This window comes from Callorhinus ursinus, unplaced genomic scaffold, assembly GCF_003265705.2.
Source record: "Callorhinus ursinus isolate GAN/ISIS: 27379988/994484 unplaced genomic scaffold, GSC_fseal_2.0 scaffold16, whole genome shotgun sequence".
In the NCBI taxonomy this organism is placed as follows: domain Eukaryota; kingdom Metazoa; phylum Chordata; class Mammalia; order Carnivora; family Otariidae; genus Callorhinus; species Callorhinus ursinus.
In genome coordinates, this window is record NW_027397078.1 from 27,861,547 (window position 1) to 27,881,867 (window position 20,321).

General features: G+C 36.5%; 1 protein-coding gene across 6 annotated transcripts in view; it reads left to right on the top strand.

The window, feature by feature from the left end:
- RPS6KA3 (ribosomal protein S6 kinase A3) overlaps positions 1-20,321 on the top strand; it is a 114,292-nt gene that overhangs the window by 42,288 nt on the left and 51,683 nt on the right. For 5 of the 6 annotated variants that reach the window (XM_025857496.2, XM_025857493.2, XM_073901985.1 and 2 more), the window contains 2 exons: positions 14,021-14,137; positions 18,665-18,746. In XM_025857496.2, coding sequence (XP_025713281.1) covers positions 14,021-14,137; positions 18,665-18,746 — 199 coding nt within the window. Of the gene's footprint in view, positions 1-4,509; positions 4,641-14,020; positions 14,138-18,664; positions 18,747-20,321 lie in introns of those variants that run through there. The other variant, XM_073901986.1, reaches the window with a different exon arrangement.

The window sequence follows — 20,321 nt, forward strand, 5'->3', positions numbered from 1 at the left end:
ATAATAGTACTTATCTCAGTGTAGTGAGATTTAACTGAAATAATTTCATGTAAGCACAGTGCTTAGAATATAGTATGTTAAATGATATTGTTAGAATTACACTTGAAAGAAAGAAAAATTTATTAATGAATGAGAATTCAAATAAAGGAACTAAGGATTCAGTGAAAGATGCTAGAAAAAGAACTACAAAGCTTCTAGAGAGCAAGAAGGAATTAAATACAAATTCCAAAATTAGTGAATGAGAAAATGGGCGGTGGGGAAGCAAATATACAATGTTCAGAAAGCAAAATGCGATACAGCCACAGATAGGAAAGAGTTTAAAACATCTTAACAACAGAAATATTTATAGGTGAAATGATATAATATCTGGGATTTGCTTCAAAATAATTAATTATGGGAATAATTAGTTATGGGGGGAAGTGAGTGTATGAAGCAAGACTGGCCGTGAGCTGGTAATCGTTAAAGGTGAGTGATAGGTACATGAGTGTTTGTTATACTCATCTGTCTACTTTAGATATGCTTGACATGTTCCTTAAGTTCAAGTTTAAAAACATAGAATACAAGTGTAACTGTATACTACCATAAAAGTCTTGCTGAAATGTGGTTTTCTAGGAAAATCTAAAGATATTATTTAGGAAGGGATAGAAAAACTGAATATACCAATAACAAGGGAGAAATTTAAGGTGTTAAACTCTCCGTCTTCCAACTACGGTGCCAGGCCCCTATGACTTCATGGAGAAATCTTTGAAACTTTCAAGAACTAGATCATTCCTGTAGTCTTTAAATTGTCCCAAAGCGTAGGAAAAAAATTTACATTGCCTTCTAGTTTGTTTTATAAAGTTAGCATAGCCCTGAAAATGAAAGTTAACGCACAAAAGGAAACTGCCAGTTTAACTTCTGAATATAGATGCAAAAATCCTTTTAGAAGATTACCAATCAAATACATATATTAAAACAATGGATTTTTCCCAGAAATATAAGCATATCAGGACATCTGTTGATCTACATTATCAAATCAATAGGTCAAAGGAGATAAATTGACTATATTAATAGATAATAAGACATTTTATAAAATTGACTATTCATTCCTCTTTTAGTAAAGAGGAATAATCTGACCTTAACATGATAAAATAATGTCTAAAACCAAATATTGACATTGTATCTGAATGATTTAGTGAGTATATTCCTAAGTCATCATCAAGTAGTGTTTATTAGTGCCTGCTTTATGGTCCACAGACTGAGAAATTTGGGTTTTGTTCTGTGACAGGAAACCATTGAAGAATTTGAGGTAGGGGCATGACCCAGTCTGATTTCTGTTTTAAGATTATTCTGGCTATATATTAAGCCTCACCCATTCCTTTTCCCACTGCAGTAGCAGAGTTGACACAGACCATATGGCCTGCAAAGCCAAAAACATTTACTGTCTGGCCCTTTACTGAAAAAAGTGATAATATGTATAGTATGGTTCAAGTGTGGACGTGTGTGTATACAGAAAAAGACTAGAAAGATAAGCACCAAAATAGTGATTTTTTCCTTTGTTTTTCTCCTTGTTTATTGTTCAAGTTTTCTATAATGGACATGTATACTTTTTGTAATAAAATTTACTTTTTGAATAAGATAAACATTAAAACCAGTAAGATACAAGAATAAAGAAGAATTACCTGAAATTTTAATAAGATAAATTTAAAGAAAGTCAAAAGAAGCAGGAAAAATATAAACAATAATACCTTGTTTCATGCACACAGCCACACAAGTAGTATCCATTTCAGATTTCAGCATATGCTACTTCTTACTCAGGCAGCCATTATTTGAATTCCTACTATATGCTCTTTGCTGTGGGGATACAAAGATAAGTATGGTGCCTGTTCTGAAGATTAATCTGGTAGGGGCAGTGGCATGTGCTTAAACAGTGATCAGTGTCTTAAGCAATGTACCAAGGGGCCTTAAGCGCTTTCATTTTTGGTTAGGACATAACTAACACCCAGATAAAGCTGTTGCTTAGTGCTGAGTTGTAATATGATTATAAGGGATTCCAATCATGTGAACTAGTCTTTTAAACTTTATTTATGGTACCTTTTGATATAGAGAAGTTGTTGAATTTTATAATCACATCTATACCAATATTTTCCTTTATGGCTTCTGCATTTCCCAGACAGGTAGCCAAATGTCCTAACATTCCGTCAGATGTAAAGTGTCACATTTATTCTTTTATTCTTTTCTGACGCTCTGTTTATCTTTTACACAGCAGTACTACACTGTTTTAATTTAGGTATCATTTCAGCTCAGACTTATTTTAGGTTTTGATATCTGAAATACTGCTTCATTTTCTTAGTGTTAATATTAAAAAGCACAGCACACAACAAAATGTGACTGTTAACCTGAGCATCAGTAGTCATTAAAGCCAATTCAAACTAATCCTTTAAATTCAAAAAAGGTTATTTGGTTGCTTCTTAAGTATTACTTGAATAAAGTTGATGAGTGCTGTATACAGAGACAATCCTATTTTGTTTTGTACGTCTTAATCAGTTGCGCAGTAACCATTGCTGTTTGCTGCTTCTTGACAGTCTTAAAAGGCATCTCATGTTCAGACTGCAATTTTATGTTAGGTGGTTGTCCTAACCATGCTGCCCTTTGCAGCATTATAAGGAGACTTAAATAATTCCTTCTGGGAGATGAACGGGTTGATGTTCAAATGGAAGTCTTCTTAAGTGCTTTCTGCTGAAAAATTGAGGCATGCATTTTTAATCAAAAGGACTGCACAATTCCCTAGCAGAATTCAAAATTTTATCTTGGACATTTATTTAGGTCCCAGTTGATTCTAATGTACCTGGTTAAGTAAGGTAATTTTTTAAATTGAGCAGTTTTTTTATTCTTCAGCTTCTGTTAGGTCATTTATAAAATATTGCCATAAAAGGTAAATGCAGCAGGAACATATATAGCACATTATAGAACATAGCTGCAAAAATTTGATACGGTAGGAAAAGCCCTGGCCTTTCATATGGCATGTGTAGCACCTAATGGACACTCTTAACATTTGCTCAGTAAAGTAGTGCTGAACTGAGCTCTCATTATAGATAGCTGCATCATTGAATATGTGCCTGCCTTGACCATGGTTCCTTCATCCAGAAAACTAGCTAATCATTTCTGGTGTTTTCTGAAGACTCTTAAGGTTTTGTGTTTTATTTTGTTTTTTTTAATCAATTAACATATAGTGTATTATTAGTTTCAGAGGTGGAGTTTAGTGATTCATCAATTGCATATAATACCCAGTGCTCATTACATCTAGTGCCCTCCTTAATGCCCATCACCCAGTTACCCCATCCCCCACCCACCTCCCCTCCAGCAACCCTCAGTTTGTTTCCTATAGTTAAGAGTCTCTTATGGTTTGTCTCCCTCTCTGATTTTGTCTTTTTTTATTTTTTCCTCCCTTCCCCTGTGTTCATCTGTTGTTTCTTAAATTCCACATATGAGTGAAATCATATGATAAATTGTCTTCAGGTTTTGAAAATTCAGTTATTTCATTAAATTGGTATAGGTTATGTATATTAATGATTGATGTGTTTGTTGGTTCCACATAGGTTAAATGCACATCAAGTAGAGCATTTTCCCACAGCTCTCAATGTTTCTGCCCTTGGGTTTTGTTTAAATGCCACTATTTCTGTGATCATATTTTGATTATTGGCATATTTTAAAAACATTTTCCAAAATAAAAATACCTTAGAAGAACTAATAGAGGCTATTAGAGAATGAAATGGAGTAAGGGATTGTCTGGTAACTTAACCTCTCTATTTCCAGTTTGGCTTACATCAATAAGTGTTCCTTTTGCTCACTAATAACCCAGGGGTTGGTCTTTCTTTTAACTTAGATTTTATCAACTAGGATTTTTAGCTATAGACCTTGAAGTCTTTAACCTGGCCGATAATTGATGTCTATAACCAATGTGAATTTAAATATAATTTACTTCCATTTAAGACAGGAAGAATTTGTCCTTATATCACAATCAAAAAGTTTCTTGCATGTGGTCATTTTCTTCCCATAGTTATGAAACAATGCCTCATTGACAGGGAACACCCATGACTTCTCTATATATAATCTTAAAATAGTCTTGACTATCTTTTAGAGTGTGTGTGTAAACATTACAAAGGGTAAAATTTCACATATGCATCAGTGACTTTTTATTTTAATAGTGCTGACTAGTTTCATTTGCTTTTAAAGAGTCGTATAGTTAAGAAATACTGGCATTTCTCAGGATTCTAAAAATAATGTTCATTTCACTAGCTGTGAAAATTGTCTAGGTTCCTGGGAACCAGGAGTTAAGAACATTTCAACAGGATTTTGCTATCAGCAAATCTGTTTTGGTTTCCTGTTCTGGCCTCCCTACCTATCAGCTACATAGTGCCCTCGCCATTACGTTTCTCCTTTCTTTTACCACAGGAAAATTGTCAGGACTCTTTTTCTAGCATTTCAGGACCCGCCTGACAGGAAATTTTCTAATTGCCGGAACAGCTGGTAGGAGAAAACTTTGCAGGGGCTTGGCCTTCCCTTTCCAACCTAAGTTTTACAGTCAGAAATTCTTTTATCACCATCATGGTTTCGTAGCCATGTTTAAATTTTTGTCTTTTCGTGTTCGCTCTATACAGGTAAGCTTTGTTCAACTTCTGTAAAAACTAAAATGTTTTAGTTGGAGCTCAGTATAATTATACTAATTAAACAATTACTTCATTTTATATGTTCTTTTAAGAAGCTTTTCAAAATTCAAAACCAGTTTTTAAAGAACTTTTAAGGGATAGTATTTCTCTTTGCTAAAAGTAAGCCACCTATGTGTATTATTCATTTCAATTGTATATTTTGTAAATTTATTTTTATATTGGCTTTTAGTGGTAGAGTAGTTTTTATTTTGCTTGTGTTTGTAATTTTGTATAATAAAACAGATGACAGTAACTTTCAGGATTAAACCAGGCATGAACAAAATTGTGAACTTATTGATAGTTAGGAGATTACTATAATGTAAGCAATATTTTGATGGGTTGGAGAATGTATTGTTTTAAACAGTCAAGACCTTAAAGTCAGACTTTTGTTGAAATTGATTCCTTTCAAAGTTTGACGTTTTTAACCAACCGTATTTAAGTAACTTTAAGAAATTTTATCTTAGAACAGGCACAGTTTTCAAAGCATTACTTTGTTAAAAAGTGCTTAGCAAATGATAATTTGCATTTTGTTTCATCTAAAATTCTGCCAAATTAACTCGATATTTTGCCATGAGAATTGTGCTATCCTGCTGTTCTTTAAAGAGAATTTAATTTTTTGATTGGGATTCCCGATTAGGAGAAAACTGTGCTCTCTGTAGCAGTGATTAGGAATGTTAGTCTGGAGAACAGCAATGCTATTTTCTCAAACATAGAAGAAGCTGGCTTGGAATACGCTTAGAGAACTTGGTTAAGTGAAAAATGCTGAGCATATTTATCATCCATTGGCAAATAAGTAAATTGGATTTGGTCAAATTGTAATCTAGAATACCTTAAAATGTTTTTTTTTCCAGCATGGCTTGAATAACCAGCCTAATTATGTATCACAGCCAAATTTTTATGTATCTTGATCATCTAAAATTTAACATCTCTTTTTAAAATTAAAAACTGTATGTTAAAGAACCTTAGGTTTCTGTATAGAGATTAATACTTGAATTTTGAATTACATTCAAGAGGCAGATGAAGTATACATTTTTCATTTGTAAGGTCTTCTTTATGTTAGGCCAAAAAATAGTTACATATCCATGGTTAGAAAAGATTTATTAGTTTTTACCAAGGAACATTTAAATAATTTACTTCCAAGTTTCATCTGTATTTTCTGACATTCAAAACAATTTAGAAAATACAAATGCCTTAAGAACACACTTCCTGACCCAAGGGAGGGCAGGAAAAAGGAAATTATGTATACAAGTCAGGGCATAATGCCAAAAGTTGAATCATTCTTTAAAATCAATTAATATCACGCAGTTTGTTTACTTAATGGTATTGTGTTACAATATTAGGTTTTCTGTCTCAAATAGACAGCATCACTTTCTGTTCCTTTTCTTTAATCCTTTTGCATTTTAAGAACAAAACTGAATCTTTTTCCTCTCAACTTAAAAAGGAAACATTATTTTTTTTTTTCCATTAAAGGGCGAACCTTAAGGACCATTTAAGAAGGGACCTACAGACCTCTTGGTGGTCCTGGGAAGCAAATGAGGTGGCTTGGGAAGCAAATGAGGTGGCTTTCTGTGTGACTGGATGAACACCAAAAGATCCACCTGCCCATGAATTTCCTTCTGCCATTTTTCTGTGATGTCTAAAATGACATCCTTTACAGAATTCCTAAAATTCTATATTTGTTAACTGAATTGACCTTGTTTTTTCTATCATGGGTCACATCTCAACAAGTATTTATCCAGTAATAAATCTTTGAAACCCTAAGTAAATTCTTAGAGGACAGATACTCTTCTTTATCTTAGTATCTCTAATACCTAGCACACTACCTGGTTCATAATCTCAAATGCCTTCTAACAAAAAGGAATGGGCCTGAGAATATGTTACAGATCAGAAACATTTCCATTAGGACCAGGCAGTTAGGAAGAAGCAGAAGCACCAGAGTCTCCTGAGTTTTAGTCCCCTCTTGAACCTGTTCTTCTCTTCCTCTCTGATCCAAACACTGGTCTCCATGTGTGCTCCCACACTGGCCTTTGCACTGGCTTTTCTCTGCTTGAAGTGCTCTTCCCCCAAATGGTTGACTCCATCACGTCTTTCTGGTCTTTACTCAAGTAGCACGTTTTCAGTAAAACCTGCAGTGATGGTTTTATTTAAAATTGTAAGCTCTCCTTTTCATCCCTGCACTTCTGATCCCTCTTACCCGACTTAGTATCTTTTCCGCATGGTATTTTATCTTGTTCTAACATGAATATACCTATTATTATTTTTCTCCCCAAAACGCCAGAGATTTTAGGTCTATTTCATTTATTATATATCTCAGGCATCTAGAAGAGTGCTTGGCATGTATTAGGTACTCGATAAATAAATGTTTAAATGGATGAATGAATGAATTCCCATATATAGCTTGAGGGTATTGAACATCTAGGCTGGGGGTGGGAAATACCTGAAAGTGATGGGGTTGTAGACAGATGATACAGGGTTGTGATGGAGACCAGCCGCCAGCCTCACAGTTTTACCTATAGCTAGAACTTTACTTATCAAATAAACATAGACTTTGTAAAAATAAAATACAGAATTTACCATAAGTTTTAGAAATACACAGTGTAAGTTTTTCATGATGATGAATGGGAAGCTATCCATGTATAATTTAAAATATACTTGTACCAGAGAATGTAAAAATACATGAACCTCACAGGGGAATAATGGATATAACTTAAATCTGTGCTCAACTTCATTGACAAAATTCTTTTTCCATAAAATTATAGTTGCTTTACTGTGTGCTTAGGGCAAAAACACAATTTTACAAATGGTCAAACTGTAGTTCTGTGTTTCCATGTGACAGATTTATTTCAGTTACAGGTGATTTATTCACATGATGTGTTTGTCACATGCAAATGTCTGTCCTTGGATTATCAGTGCCTTTGGAAATTTGATATTCCTCTCTGCATCCATCTCATGAGATTCTAAGTATGAGCTACAAGAGCACATTGTTGCTTTTCTACCTGTTGTCCAAGATTGCCCAAGCATTAGTATTATGTCCTAGTTGAACCTCAGATTCATTTCTAAAATACCCATGGTCCCATAACTTGGAAAAACTGGTGACATTAAGCACATTCTGGGCATTGAGATACCAACCAAGGATATTTTGCCTATTATACCGCTATGGCTGTATAACATAAAAGTAGATAGAAGGTAGTTGCTAATGTGACTAGTAAAAATTTGAACTTGGAAGGAACAAAAAAATGTGTTGAAGATAAAACCGTGACAGGTCTTTAGAACTTGGGCCATAGGCCTCGATCTTTTCTCTCCACCCCCAAGCACACTGTTTTGCACTTTCTGAGCCCCAATGTAGAAAAAGACTTTTGAAATTCTAGTTTATATCTTAAAGAGGTTTCGCATGATTACATCCATCTTGGGGTAAGAGGGTAGGGAATGGAGGAAGTTGCTATTTTTTTTTTAAAGAAACATTGACAAAAGGAGCACTTGCAAATTTATTTTAAAATAAGATTTGCCAGAATAAGAAATTCAGTATGACGGTGGGAAAATAAAACCAAGGAAGTCTCTCGGAAAATAGGAGAAAAAAGATAAGTGACATACAGGATTCAATTCCAGACACACAATACCTAACTAATAGAGGAGTTGCACAAAGACAAACCCTGAAAAATTGATGGAAGGAAATTTATCAAAAAAGAAATGTTAGAATTCCCCCAGAGGCAAAGAATTCAGATCTTTAAATTATAAAGGCTCACCAACCATCTAGCATTCTAAAGGAAAGAAGACCCATATTTATCTCACTAGTGTGGAATTTCAGAAGTACAAGGATAGAGAAAATTCTTAAAGCTTCTGGAAAGAAAACAGTTCACCTTCCCAAAAATGTGTATCAGGCTAGCATCACCCATCTCAGTAGCAGTCCTGGCTGCTAGAGGGCAATGGACCATTAGCGTCAACATTCAAGGCCAGATGGTTTTTGTTTTTTTTTTTTATTTTTTAAGATTTTATTTATTTGATAGAGAGAGGCACAGCAAGAGAAGAAACACAAGCGGGGGGAGTGGGAGAGGGAGAAGCAGACTCCCTGCTGATCAAGGAGCTCGATGTGGGAATCGATCCTAGGACCCTGAGATCATGACCTGAGCCGAAGGCAGACGCTTAACAACTGAGCCACCCAGGCGCCCCTGAGGCCAGATTGTTTTTATTCTATAATTTGTACCAAGCCAAACTATACAGATGTGAAGACAAAATAGACATCTTCGGATGTGCAAGGTTCAGAAATTTTTTTTCAACATTACCTTTCTTAGGAAGTTACAAGGGAGTAATCTAAGAAAGAGAATGATATGGGAAGCTGAGAATAGTGGGTTCAACCAGGAAAGCCCTGAAGAGATATCTGGAGGTAATAGCTGTGCAGCAAGGCCTAGAGACCAATCATTCCTGATGGGAGGGTTAAGAGAGGGCTCGCAGAAGAATGGGAAGTATGGTAAGGGGTTAAGGAAAAATTAAGACTAATGGTCAGATTAACCTTTCCCTCCCCCCAGGAATGATGGGGCTGTTAGAAACAGGAAAAAAAAAAAAAACATGTAAAAAATTCATGGTCCCAATAGAGCTCAAAGTAAAATGTATCATGAATTTAAGCATTTGATGAAGTATTGTTTTGGTTTGGTTTTTTTAAGTCCCTTCGGATTGTCTTGGAAGTCACTGCTATGGGCCCATATAAAAGGAAATATAATGTACTTTGTAGCCTGCATTTAAACAATGTATTGTCATAAAAATGTTAATGCTGGTGTATGGGCCTTTTGCTTTTAAAATCAGGCTGTGGAGACAGTATGAAGGGTTTGGTTGTGGTTACAGGAGAGAATGTTAATTTTCTCAATATTAATAAAAACGTAAAAATATAGGGGCGCCTGGGTGGCTCAGTTGTTAAGTGTCTGCCTTCAGCTCAGGTCATGTTCCCAGGGTCCTGGCATCGAGCCCTACATCGGGCTCCCTGCTCGGCGGGAAGCCTGCCTCTCCCTCTCCCACTCCCCCTGCTTGTGTTCCCTCTCTCGCTGTCTCTCTCTCTGTCAAATAAATAAATAAAATCTTTAAAAAAATATATATATATATATATAGCTAGCAGGTTAGGGAAGTTTCAGAGAAAAAACGTACAGGCACTATTTTTTTTTTAAGATTTTTTTTTTTTACTCGTTTATTTGTCAGACAGCAAGAGAGCACAAGCAGGGGGAGCAGCAGGCAGAGGGAGAAGCAGCCTCCTCGCTGAGCAAGGAGCCTGATAACGGTACTCGATCCCAAGACCCAGGATCATGACCAGAACTAAAGGCAGAGACACTTAACTGACTGAGCCACCCAGGCGTCCCAGTATAGGCACTATTAACCTCCTTTCATAAAGTGAGGAGTTAGGGGGTGCCTGAGTGGCTCAATAGGTTGTTTCCAACTCTTGGTTTCAGCTCAGGTCATGATCTCAGGGTCATGAGATCAAGCCTCGCATTGGGCTCTGTGCTGGGGTCGGGGGTGGGGAGTCTGCTTGAGATTCTCTCTCTCCCTCTGCCCTTCCCCCCTTGCATACTCTCCCTGTTTCTCAAATAAATAAATCTTGAAAAAAACAAAACTAAGTGAGGAGTTAGGATTCTATCCAAAACTAATAGAAAAGATGAGAAATTTATGTAAAAGTAGTATAATTATCAAATAGTGGGGAAGAAGATGATGAAAGGGGTATGAGTGAATCCTTCATCTTATTTTTAAATCAGCAGGCATTGTCTTAATAAACCAAGAAATTACCAATGTAAGTGCAAAAGGAACTAACTTTTTTTAAAAGCCTAGGTATGGGGGTGAGAGGAGACTTGTGTTTCATCATAGGGTATTTTGTCACTATTTGATTTGTCATCCATGTGCATATAATTTAATTTTAAAAACAAAAAGTTTAAGGAACAGGAAATAACCCAGGTTGACAAAAGATTACATGTAAGGCAATGTTGGGAGATGATACCATAAAACTAAGTGCAGCCATATTGTAGAGGGCCTTATATGCCAAGGTGAATTTAATTTAGGAAATTTAATTTAGGAAAACTTAGAGGAGTTTTTGGGTAGTCTCGTAATATGACTGGAGCTATCTCCTTTCAGAAAATGAATTTGTTGAGCATCTGGGCGGCTCAGTCGTTAAGTGTCTGCCTGAGGCTCAGGTCATGCCAGGGTTCTGGGATCGAGTCCCACTTCCAGCTCCCTGCCCAGCGGGGCGCCTGCTTCTCCCTCTCCCTCTGCCTGCCACTCCCCCTGCTTGTGCTCACTCTTGCTCTCTCTGTCAAATAAATAAATAAGATCTTAAAAAAAATGAATTTGTTGGGAGGATGAAGTGGACTGGCGGTGGCACAAAGGGGCATTATGAGTAGCCAAGCTCGTTTCAGTTTTCCACAGGAAAGGTAATGAAGAATTGTACCTGGGTGATGCTTTTGGAAATGGGGGGGGGGAGAAAGAAGGGTATTCCCATTTCCATGTTTGATACACAGTAGATGTTTTAGTGTATGTTTGTTGAATGAAGGGATCAAAGGGAGATTCTGTGTTTTTTGGTAACTTGTTTGACATGAGAGGAAAGGAAGGGTAGTCATCCAAGATGAAATCTTTCTTGAATAGTTACTTCTGTTTATTTTGAGACCCATGACCTGATTGTAGCTCTCATTATGAGAGTAAGACTTGATCCTATATGCCTGCTGCAAAATGCAAAACATTTATAATTCAGTGATCCTTCCCTGCCTGTGTTGCATCCTTGTGACACATAATTATAGTATTTTTATGAAATAGAAGATGAAACAATATTGCAGCCTAGAATTACATCCCACTTACCCAGGAAAGAAAACTGATAAGACATTTGGAATATTATAGAGTATAGTTCTTCACAGCCTCATAATTTAAAGGCATAAATGGCTGTTAGATTCCAGTTAGGCTCTTGAACAGATAGTTTTTTCCATAGTAGGCTGACTGGCACATGCTAGAATCCAACCCGTGACCTTGGCCTTTTTTTTGAGTTTAAATCTGTAATCTACTGATCTTTAAATTGTGATGTGACAGCACTTTGGGTTACAGAAAAGAAAGAGGAGAACTTCTTTATAATTTCATTTCCATGTATAATGTATATAATTTAGTAATACAAAAAGTATATATAATTTTTAAGCCAATAAGTGTACAAATACACAAAACATAGGTTTTTTTTTTAACTGATGAGGATATGCTACCAAAAGTTCAGAGACATTTCTCTAATCACTGTAGCTCACTGACCCAAGAGAAATAGACCAGTTACAAGGATCAAGGGAATAAGTGTGTATGTTCCTGTCATTGATCTTGGGTGGGGAACCACAGAAGCCTATGACAGTCTCAGTATGGTGTAATGCTATGAGCCTTGTTTTAGAAGTCATTAGAAGTCAGAACCTGGAATTGATCCATAAGTCTGCCAGTTATTCGCTTGTGATCTTTACTTAATCTCTTTAAACTTCAATCTGTATTCAAACCATTTGGCCTTTAAAAGATCTGTCAAATTTCTAGTAATGAATGGGGGAGTCTGTAGAGTATTCTGAGATGTTTTTGCTTGCTCTGAGGTATACTCCGCCCTGTTGTTATCAGCCTCTCTAACACTGATATGTAGTGAAAGATTTGTTATGAAGCAATAAATATAAGATAAAAGGTGAAAAAGCACCTAACCAGGCTTGGTACATGGTAGGTGCTTAGTAAATATTTGCTGGGTTTTAATCAGTTCCATACATACATTGTTCTTTGAAAATTTTCTTAGAAGAATTTGGTAATTTGCTTCCTGCCTTTCCTAATATAGCTACAAATAGCTATCACTCTTGAGCCCCTGTACACCAGTCTCATTTGCAGAGAAGGGGTGCACAGAAAGGGGGGATAGAGTCTCAGAGTCAGGTAATGCGTGATTCTACCCTAACACCTACTGCACAGGATGGTTGTGAAAAATAAAGGAGATAGTGCATGTGAAATTACAAAATAAAGGACTAAACCATATTAGGGGATCGTTTTATTGTTGCCACAGTTCTGAAAGCATCCAAAATGGTGAAGCTACCTAAGTATTAGCACAGTCTACAAACTTCTGTCTTACAGAGTAAAATAATGGGCCTAGATTCCTTTCTTGTCCTATAAGAGCTTTTCTTCCTTTTACTGCTCATTTTCAAAACCTGCCACATTAGTATACCAGTATATCTTTTTGAGAAATCTTTGTAATTCCATATATAGCCAACATCCTATCTCAGAAAATGCTAATTGAGCTCAAACATGCATATGGAACACAACAATAATAAAAACAATGAATTATTTGTGTACAACACATTTCGATTCTATTAATAATACTTAGGCACTAGGAAAAAACATTATAGGCAAAAAAAGAAAAATAGTCTTTGACTGGCTTATATTTCTGGTTTTGTTGGGTTTTGTTTTATTGTAGTTTTTGGCTGTAACATAGTACATGTCTTGATTAAATAAGGTGTACTTTATCTGCTAATCTCAGAGTGAATAAGTAATTGAAAGTCTGTGTATACATACATATATTTTCAACCTTTCTCCCTTTCTGACGCCTTCCCTCAGATATACTGAAGCATCCACTGTCTGACAATCCTTCCCTTAACCCTAAGACCTTCCACTGTTCCATTATGCTGGGTAGTAACTTTTTTCTTGTGTCTAATCCTCCATTTCAAATGTTTAAGTCTTTTTTGATTTTGTGTTTTAGAGTTGTATCTTTCTCCCTTAGATCTCAAGTAGTCCTAGAAACAAAGTAACTTACATATTTCCAACAGAATAAACTTCAGCATACTGATCCAGATGGCCTTGCTGAGGGTAGAAATCTCCATGTTTGCCTTGGAATATTTTTCAACCCCACTCCTCAATAAATATGGGATGTGTGTGTGTGTGTGTGTGTGTGTAGCATTAGTTTTACTTAATACAAGCACATGTCAGAGCACAGCAGATTACTCTGTTGTGTTTTCAGACTTCTTTACACCCTCTGCCCTCACCCCATGAAACTATTCTAATTATCTCCAATAGGAAGAATGAAGACTTGGAAATACTCAGTGCTAATGTTAAGTAGAGGTTAAATTGGTCTATGCAGTGGGCTGGTATCATTCTCTCTGACATTTAACTTGAAAGTATATTCCTGGGGTCACGTGGCTGGCTCAGTTGGTAGAGCATGCAGCTCTTGATCTTGGGGGTCACGAGTTCAAGTTGGACATAGAGTTTAAGAAAATAAATAATAATTTGAGGATTTCTGATATATGCTAAATTTATATTTCTTGATTTATAGCTGGAGAAAGTATCTCTAACTCTCTTTTCTCCCTTTATATTTGCTTCAACAGGAAGAAGGCAGTATCAAAGAAATTGCAATCACACATCATGTAAAGGAAGGACATGAAAAGGCAGATCCTTCCCAATTTGAACTTTTAAAAGTATTAGGGCAGGGATCATTTGGAAAGGTAAGTCATGAGTTTGTGTTTTTAAAAAGTTGTTTCTTGGAATTTGTGTGTATTTCATACAGATGGAGAATGGAAATATTTAATGAAATACTACCAATCTCCGTACAAGCAGTGTTTCTCTGTTCTTACATTTCTCACTATAAGTAGCCTGAGAAAGTGAATAAAGTCATTCAAAAGTACACTGGAAATTTTCATAAATTGACAATAATTACTTCATATTTATTTTATCTTCAAGACCATGTGACTTCTCTTAATTGCACTTTGCAAATGATTCAAAATAAAAAAAATATTCCCCTGATACACTTTTTGAGTCCTCATGTAGATTTGGAAGGTGATGTTGCCGGATACATTATAACAGTATATCTCAATCTTTCCTTCATAATATCCCTAATACCAGCAGGAAATGAATGCCTACTCCAAAGGAATTGGGGGGGGTGGATTACCACTAAGTATAAAATTTTGGAGACTTAACAACTCATCTTTAAAATGAATATAAAGGGGATGCCTGGGTGGCTCAGTCGGTTAAGCCTCTGCCTTCAGCTGAGATCATGATCCCAGGATCCTGGGATCAAGTCCCAGGTCGAGCTCATTGCTCAACGGAGAGCCTACTTCTTCCTCTGCCTGCCACTCCCCCTGCTTGTGCTCCCACATACATTCTCACTCTCTCTCTCTCTCTCTCTCTCTCTGACAAATATTTTTAAAAATAAATAAGAATGCAAAGGTTAGATTCTAGTCAATGATATCCATGTTTGTATTTAATATCAAAAATGTTTCCCAAAGCCACCAACCAAAAATTGCTCCTGGAGATGCAACATCTTCATCATTTTTCTTCAAATATTCCTTGTTCCCCTGCTGCATACCTCAGGAGCACTTTCTGTCCTTCATTTTGAGAAGTACAGCATTATGATTACTATTATTTGATCTAACTGTTCCATTTCTCAGTAAGAGGAAGATTCTGAGATTGCATTCAACTTTCACATTGCAATGCTTGCTTACCACCTCCCTGTGAGGAAACATCTGAAGATAATATGGTTTGCAAGCTTCAAAACAACACCACTTTAGCTCCCTTGTGTATTTTAGGGGGCCTGTTTAGCAATTCTTGGCTAATATAGGTAATTTATTACAGCTGTTAACCTCCTTTAAACCCAAAGTGATGCTTTTATTTCAAATATTGGTTAAGGAGGCAGTAGAATATAATGGCTGCAACTTTGGGCTCTAGGTCAGCCAGACATGGATTTGATTTTTTTTTTCTCCTACTTGTTACATGTGCTTGAACAAGTTACTTAACCTCTTCAAGCCCCATTTTCCTCTTCCAGCCAGTCATTAAGTATTGAAATTCCTCAAGGTTCCATTCTGGGCTGCCTTTTCCTCACTTTATACTCACTACTAATTATTTTCTCTATGCCCACTATCTTAATTATAACCCACATACAGCTGTCCTGACAGATTTCTCTCTCCAATCTAGATCGTGCCTCTAAGCTCTGAACTCTTATGTCCAGCTGCATATTTTGTTCTCACATGATTCAAAGGCAGTTTAAACTCAACATGTCTACAACCAAAGTCATGATTTTCCCCTGCCCCCCCCAACCTGTCCTGTTTCATTTTTCTCTGCAACTGTGAATGGCATCCAGTTAAGCAAATAGAAACTTGGGAGGCATTTTTTACATATCCTTCTACTGCCCACCTTTTCTGCTTGCCTCTCCCCACCAATCTGAACTATCGGCAAGTCCTATTGATTTAGTAAAGATTTCTCAAATCATGCCTGTCCTCTCCTTCTCCACTACCACTCCTCCACCCTATGCCACCCCCATTTCTCCTTGGCCTATTGAAGGAGGCTTCTAACTGGGACTCCCAAATTTATTCTTTCCTCAAGCCACTATTTACATAACAGCCAACAAGAGCTAATCTTATACTTCAGTAGCTTCCTTTAGCCTTTAGGATAAAGACATACTCTTAAGACGGCTGAGAAGCCCCTTGTTCTGGTGCCTAGCTACCTGAACAACATCACTTCATATATTTTTCACTGTCTGTGTTCTGGCTACATTGGCCTTAAGCCCCTGGCTCCATCCCACTAGAAACCCTTTGCACATGCGCTTCCCTCTGGGTGAAACACCCACCACACCCTTTTCCTCATTTTATTAGCACCTCTCATGCTTATGATCTCAAAGAAGTCTTCTCTGCCATTCTAAGTCATATTTCTCTATTTTACCCTGTCAGAACATTATATACCTCTTCACAGCACTCACCACAATTTTAGTTTTTCATTTGTGTAATTGTTTGTTTATTGCCTATCTCCTCCCCTAGACTATGTGTTCTTTCCATGAGTACAAGGGACATGCTTTGTACCATGTCTCAGCATTGAGCTAGTAGCACAGTGCCTAGCATATAATTCTGGAAAGAAGTAATAATAAAATAATAGTCCTGACCTCATAGGTTAGTAGTGAGAATTAAATGATAAAAGGCCAAGCACACAATATCTGCTATGAAATTGTATTATCATGCAGTCATATTATGGACAAACCCAAATAGATTGGTTTCTTTCCATACATTAGATTTTCAGGGAACACAATATTTAAGTTGCCAGTAGTTAGCATGCATCTCCCTTTATTTCTTTAAAAGTAAGTTAAATACCTTACTATAAATAGCAAACATTAAAAACAGGGCGTCTCCTTTCTTACTCATCCTAAAAAGCCCATGTAAGCCAAGGAAACAGGGATGACCTGTCAGAGCTTAGAATAGCTTCATGGGGGAGTTCGAAAGGTCATGAATGCTCTGGCTGGGGAAGATCTGATGGCATCTGGGACCACTGCTGCTCCTGCTACACTTAACTGGTGACCTGCCAAAGGGAACAGATTAAGAGCGCCTGAGCAAGAGCACAGAACTGGGTGGCTGGCCTGGTCCTTGTTCCAATACCTCCACTGTGACACTAGTCAAATTATTTAACCTCTCTAAGCCCTAGCTTGGGCAGCTATAAATAGGCATTCCTTAGTCCGCCTGCCTCCCAAAATTATCATGATGATGTATTATAAATGCTTGTGAAGGTCCTTTGTAAACTAAGAAGTGCTGAAAAGTGTTAAGGTACTTTCAAAGAAGGGTGAAAAAAGTTTGGAATCCATAAGAATGGGAATCTTAAGAATAAATACCAGATAAATCCTAATTATCTCTACCTAATTAGAAATTTTTTCTGTTCAAAAATATTAATAATCTCTGATTATCTTTAACATTTGAACATCATTCCCTCTTAGGAACCTGATTAAGAATGCTTTTTTCTCCCTCGTTGGGCTCACTACTAACTGGCTAAAAAGAACTAAAGGGTGGGGCATCATGGAAGGGACAAGAGGGAGTGATTTGGGGAGAGGAACACACAATGCATCAAGATTTCTGTGCAAGTTGTGGTGCTCTTCACTAAACTTTTGAGGTCATTGCCAGTCACCTTTGGCACAGTTTCTCAAAGTGAGGAACTCTGCCTCGCCCTAGAATCAGTTGAATGTAGCATTTTTTTATTTTTGCTAATAGCCTGGCATGCTAGTGCAGATCATTGAGAGCTGACCTGAAAGTTAATTCTCAATTATAATTGCTTCTCTTCCCATCTGTGGCAACTCAATAGCAACGCTAGGAAAGAATAGACAGAAGAAAAAAGTTGAAATTCAGGTCCATTTAGCAAATATGTTTAAAGATTGAATGAAAAAGATCATGAATCACTATATTGTATACCTGAAACTAATATTACACTGTATGTTAACTGACTGGAATTTCAATAAAAACTTTAAAAAAAGATCACAAACTTAATGTTCATAATGAACAGAAAAGATTTATAGTTTTGTATTAGCCTTGTTATAGCATGACTGTGAATTATTTAGATCAGACTTTATTCTTTTTGCATAAATTTCACACTATATTTTGAAAGCAGATAAAAATAACTTGGAAAGTCAAGAGGCTCAGTAACATACCTAAGAACTGTGTTCTTCATATTTTAGGTATATGTGATAATTTGATTTTTAAAAGGTTGAAAGGTAGGGTTCTGTCTTAAGTCACATTAAATATTTGTGAATAGGCTTCTTCAGTGTGTTTTAATTGTTCTTCCCAGCGATGAGAAATTTATGTACAGTTTTCATACACAGACAAGACCAATTATCAGTGAATAATTGTATCAGCGGAAAATGGTGGTCAAGGGGAACTCCTGTGTGACAATTTCTATCAAATCGGAAGAATTTTTGTTTTGTTAAAAGCAATGACCACTTGTGTTATACTTTAAACGTGTTAGACTTTAATTACACAGTTTAAAGATTTTTGTGACTTATATATTACATGCTCTGGGAATTGGCAGACAACAAAAAGAAAAAAAAATGTATTCATTTATGTTGACACCCCAAGTGATTACCACTGTTTACAACTCATTGTATTTATAATTGATACATAAGAAAAATAAGCATCTACAGTGTATCAGAGTCTCGAAAGGGTCTTATTTTTAACAATGGCATAGTTTGTGATACTTTGTAAAACTTATTTTCCCTCATTTAAATACAGGTTTTCTTAGTCAAAAAAATCTCAGGCTCTGATGCTAGACAGCTTTACGCCATGAAAGTATTGAAGAAGGCCACACTGAAAGGTAAGTGCTGCAACTGTTTATGCTGTTTGCATAGTCTAAGCAAACTGAAAGGTCTCAACAGATCTCCAGTGACTCCTAGGCCAGTTACTTACATTCTGAATCTGTTCCTGTTACTGCCTTTAAATTTAGACTTTCTTTTAGTGAATTTTTCCTACTGGGCTAGGAATCCTGTGACTAGTGAGAATAGGAGTTGCCATGTTATAAAAGAAGTATTATAGGGGCGCCTGGGTGGCTAAGTCGTTAAGCGTCTGCCTTGGCTCAGGTCATGATCCCGGGGTCCTGGGATCGAGCCCTGCCTCGGGCTCCCTGCTCGGCGGGAAGCTTGCTTCTCCCTCTCCCACTCCCCCTGCTTGTGTTCCCTCTCTAGCTGTGTCTCTCTCTGTCCGATAAATAAAATCTAAAAAAAAAAAAATACTATAAATTCATCTTGGGCTTATGCAAGTAGAGGTTTAGAAAATTCAAACTGGGTTTGATTCATCTTCAAATCAGTGTGATTATTTTAATGTTTTGAAAACCTACTGATTTACCCAATGCAAAATAGCTTTTATCTTAAGGACTTTATCATCTTGACTTCTGGTCTCCAAGTAAGTTTTTATTCTAAACCTCTGATTTTGAACAATCTTATATAGGATTTGACTCTTTTAGGTAAATAGTCATTTAGAAGAAATTATACATAGTTTTAAAAATACTTAAATCTTTTATTTAGTAGTTTTGGTTATTTTACCACATAAGCTCTAGTTGTTAATGTATTGATTCCCAGCATCATTTTTTTCCTCTTCAATTTACATGTAATTTTAAAGCTTTTAAAAATGTTCAGAAACGGGGGTGCACATCTGGGTGGCTCAGTCGTTAAGCATCTGCCTTCGGCTCAGGTCATGATCCCAGGGTCCTGGGATCGAGCCCCGCATCGGGCTCCCTGCTCGGCGGGAAGCCTGCTTCTCCCTCTCCCACTCCCCCTGCTTGTGTTCCCTCTCTCTCTGTGTCTGTCTCTGGCAAATAAATAAACAAAATCTTTTAAAAAATAAAAAATAATAAAATATTCAGGAAGGAATATTTGTGATGATCATTTATTATTTCTGGTGTTATTCTTTCCAGTTAGTCACCTACCCTGGATATCCTCATTCCAAGAAATTCCACCATTCTCTATAAACACCATCCTTTGCTTCCTTTCTCTTGTTCCCTTCCTGAATGTGTTTTCTTTCCTATCTAGTCTCTACAACTGGCACACTACTTACTTGATTCTTGCTAGGACCAGGGAGTGAAATTATATCCTCACTGCCCTACTTTATATCACTACTTGTATAACTTTATACCTACTCCCAAGTTATAAAACTACATTGGTGGAACTTACACAAAAGAGGTCATTCACAAAAACAACAAGAGTAGGTTTCATATATTTAACAGGATCTGTGTTGTGCATAATGTACGTAAAAGAAACTATGAAACTGAAAAACCTAAAAGATATCAGGAAAGGAAATAAATGCCCAATTCCTTTTAGAGAAGGCTAACTGTTGTTAAGAATCTCAGTATTCATCTAGCCATCCAATTAGCTCTATATCAAGATTCTAATTGAAT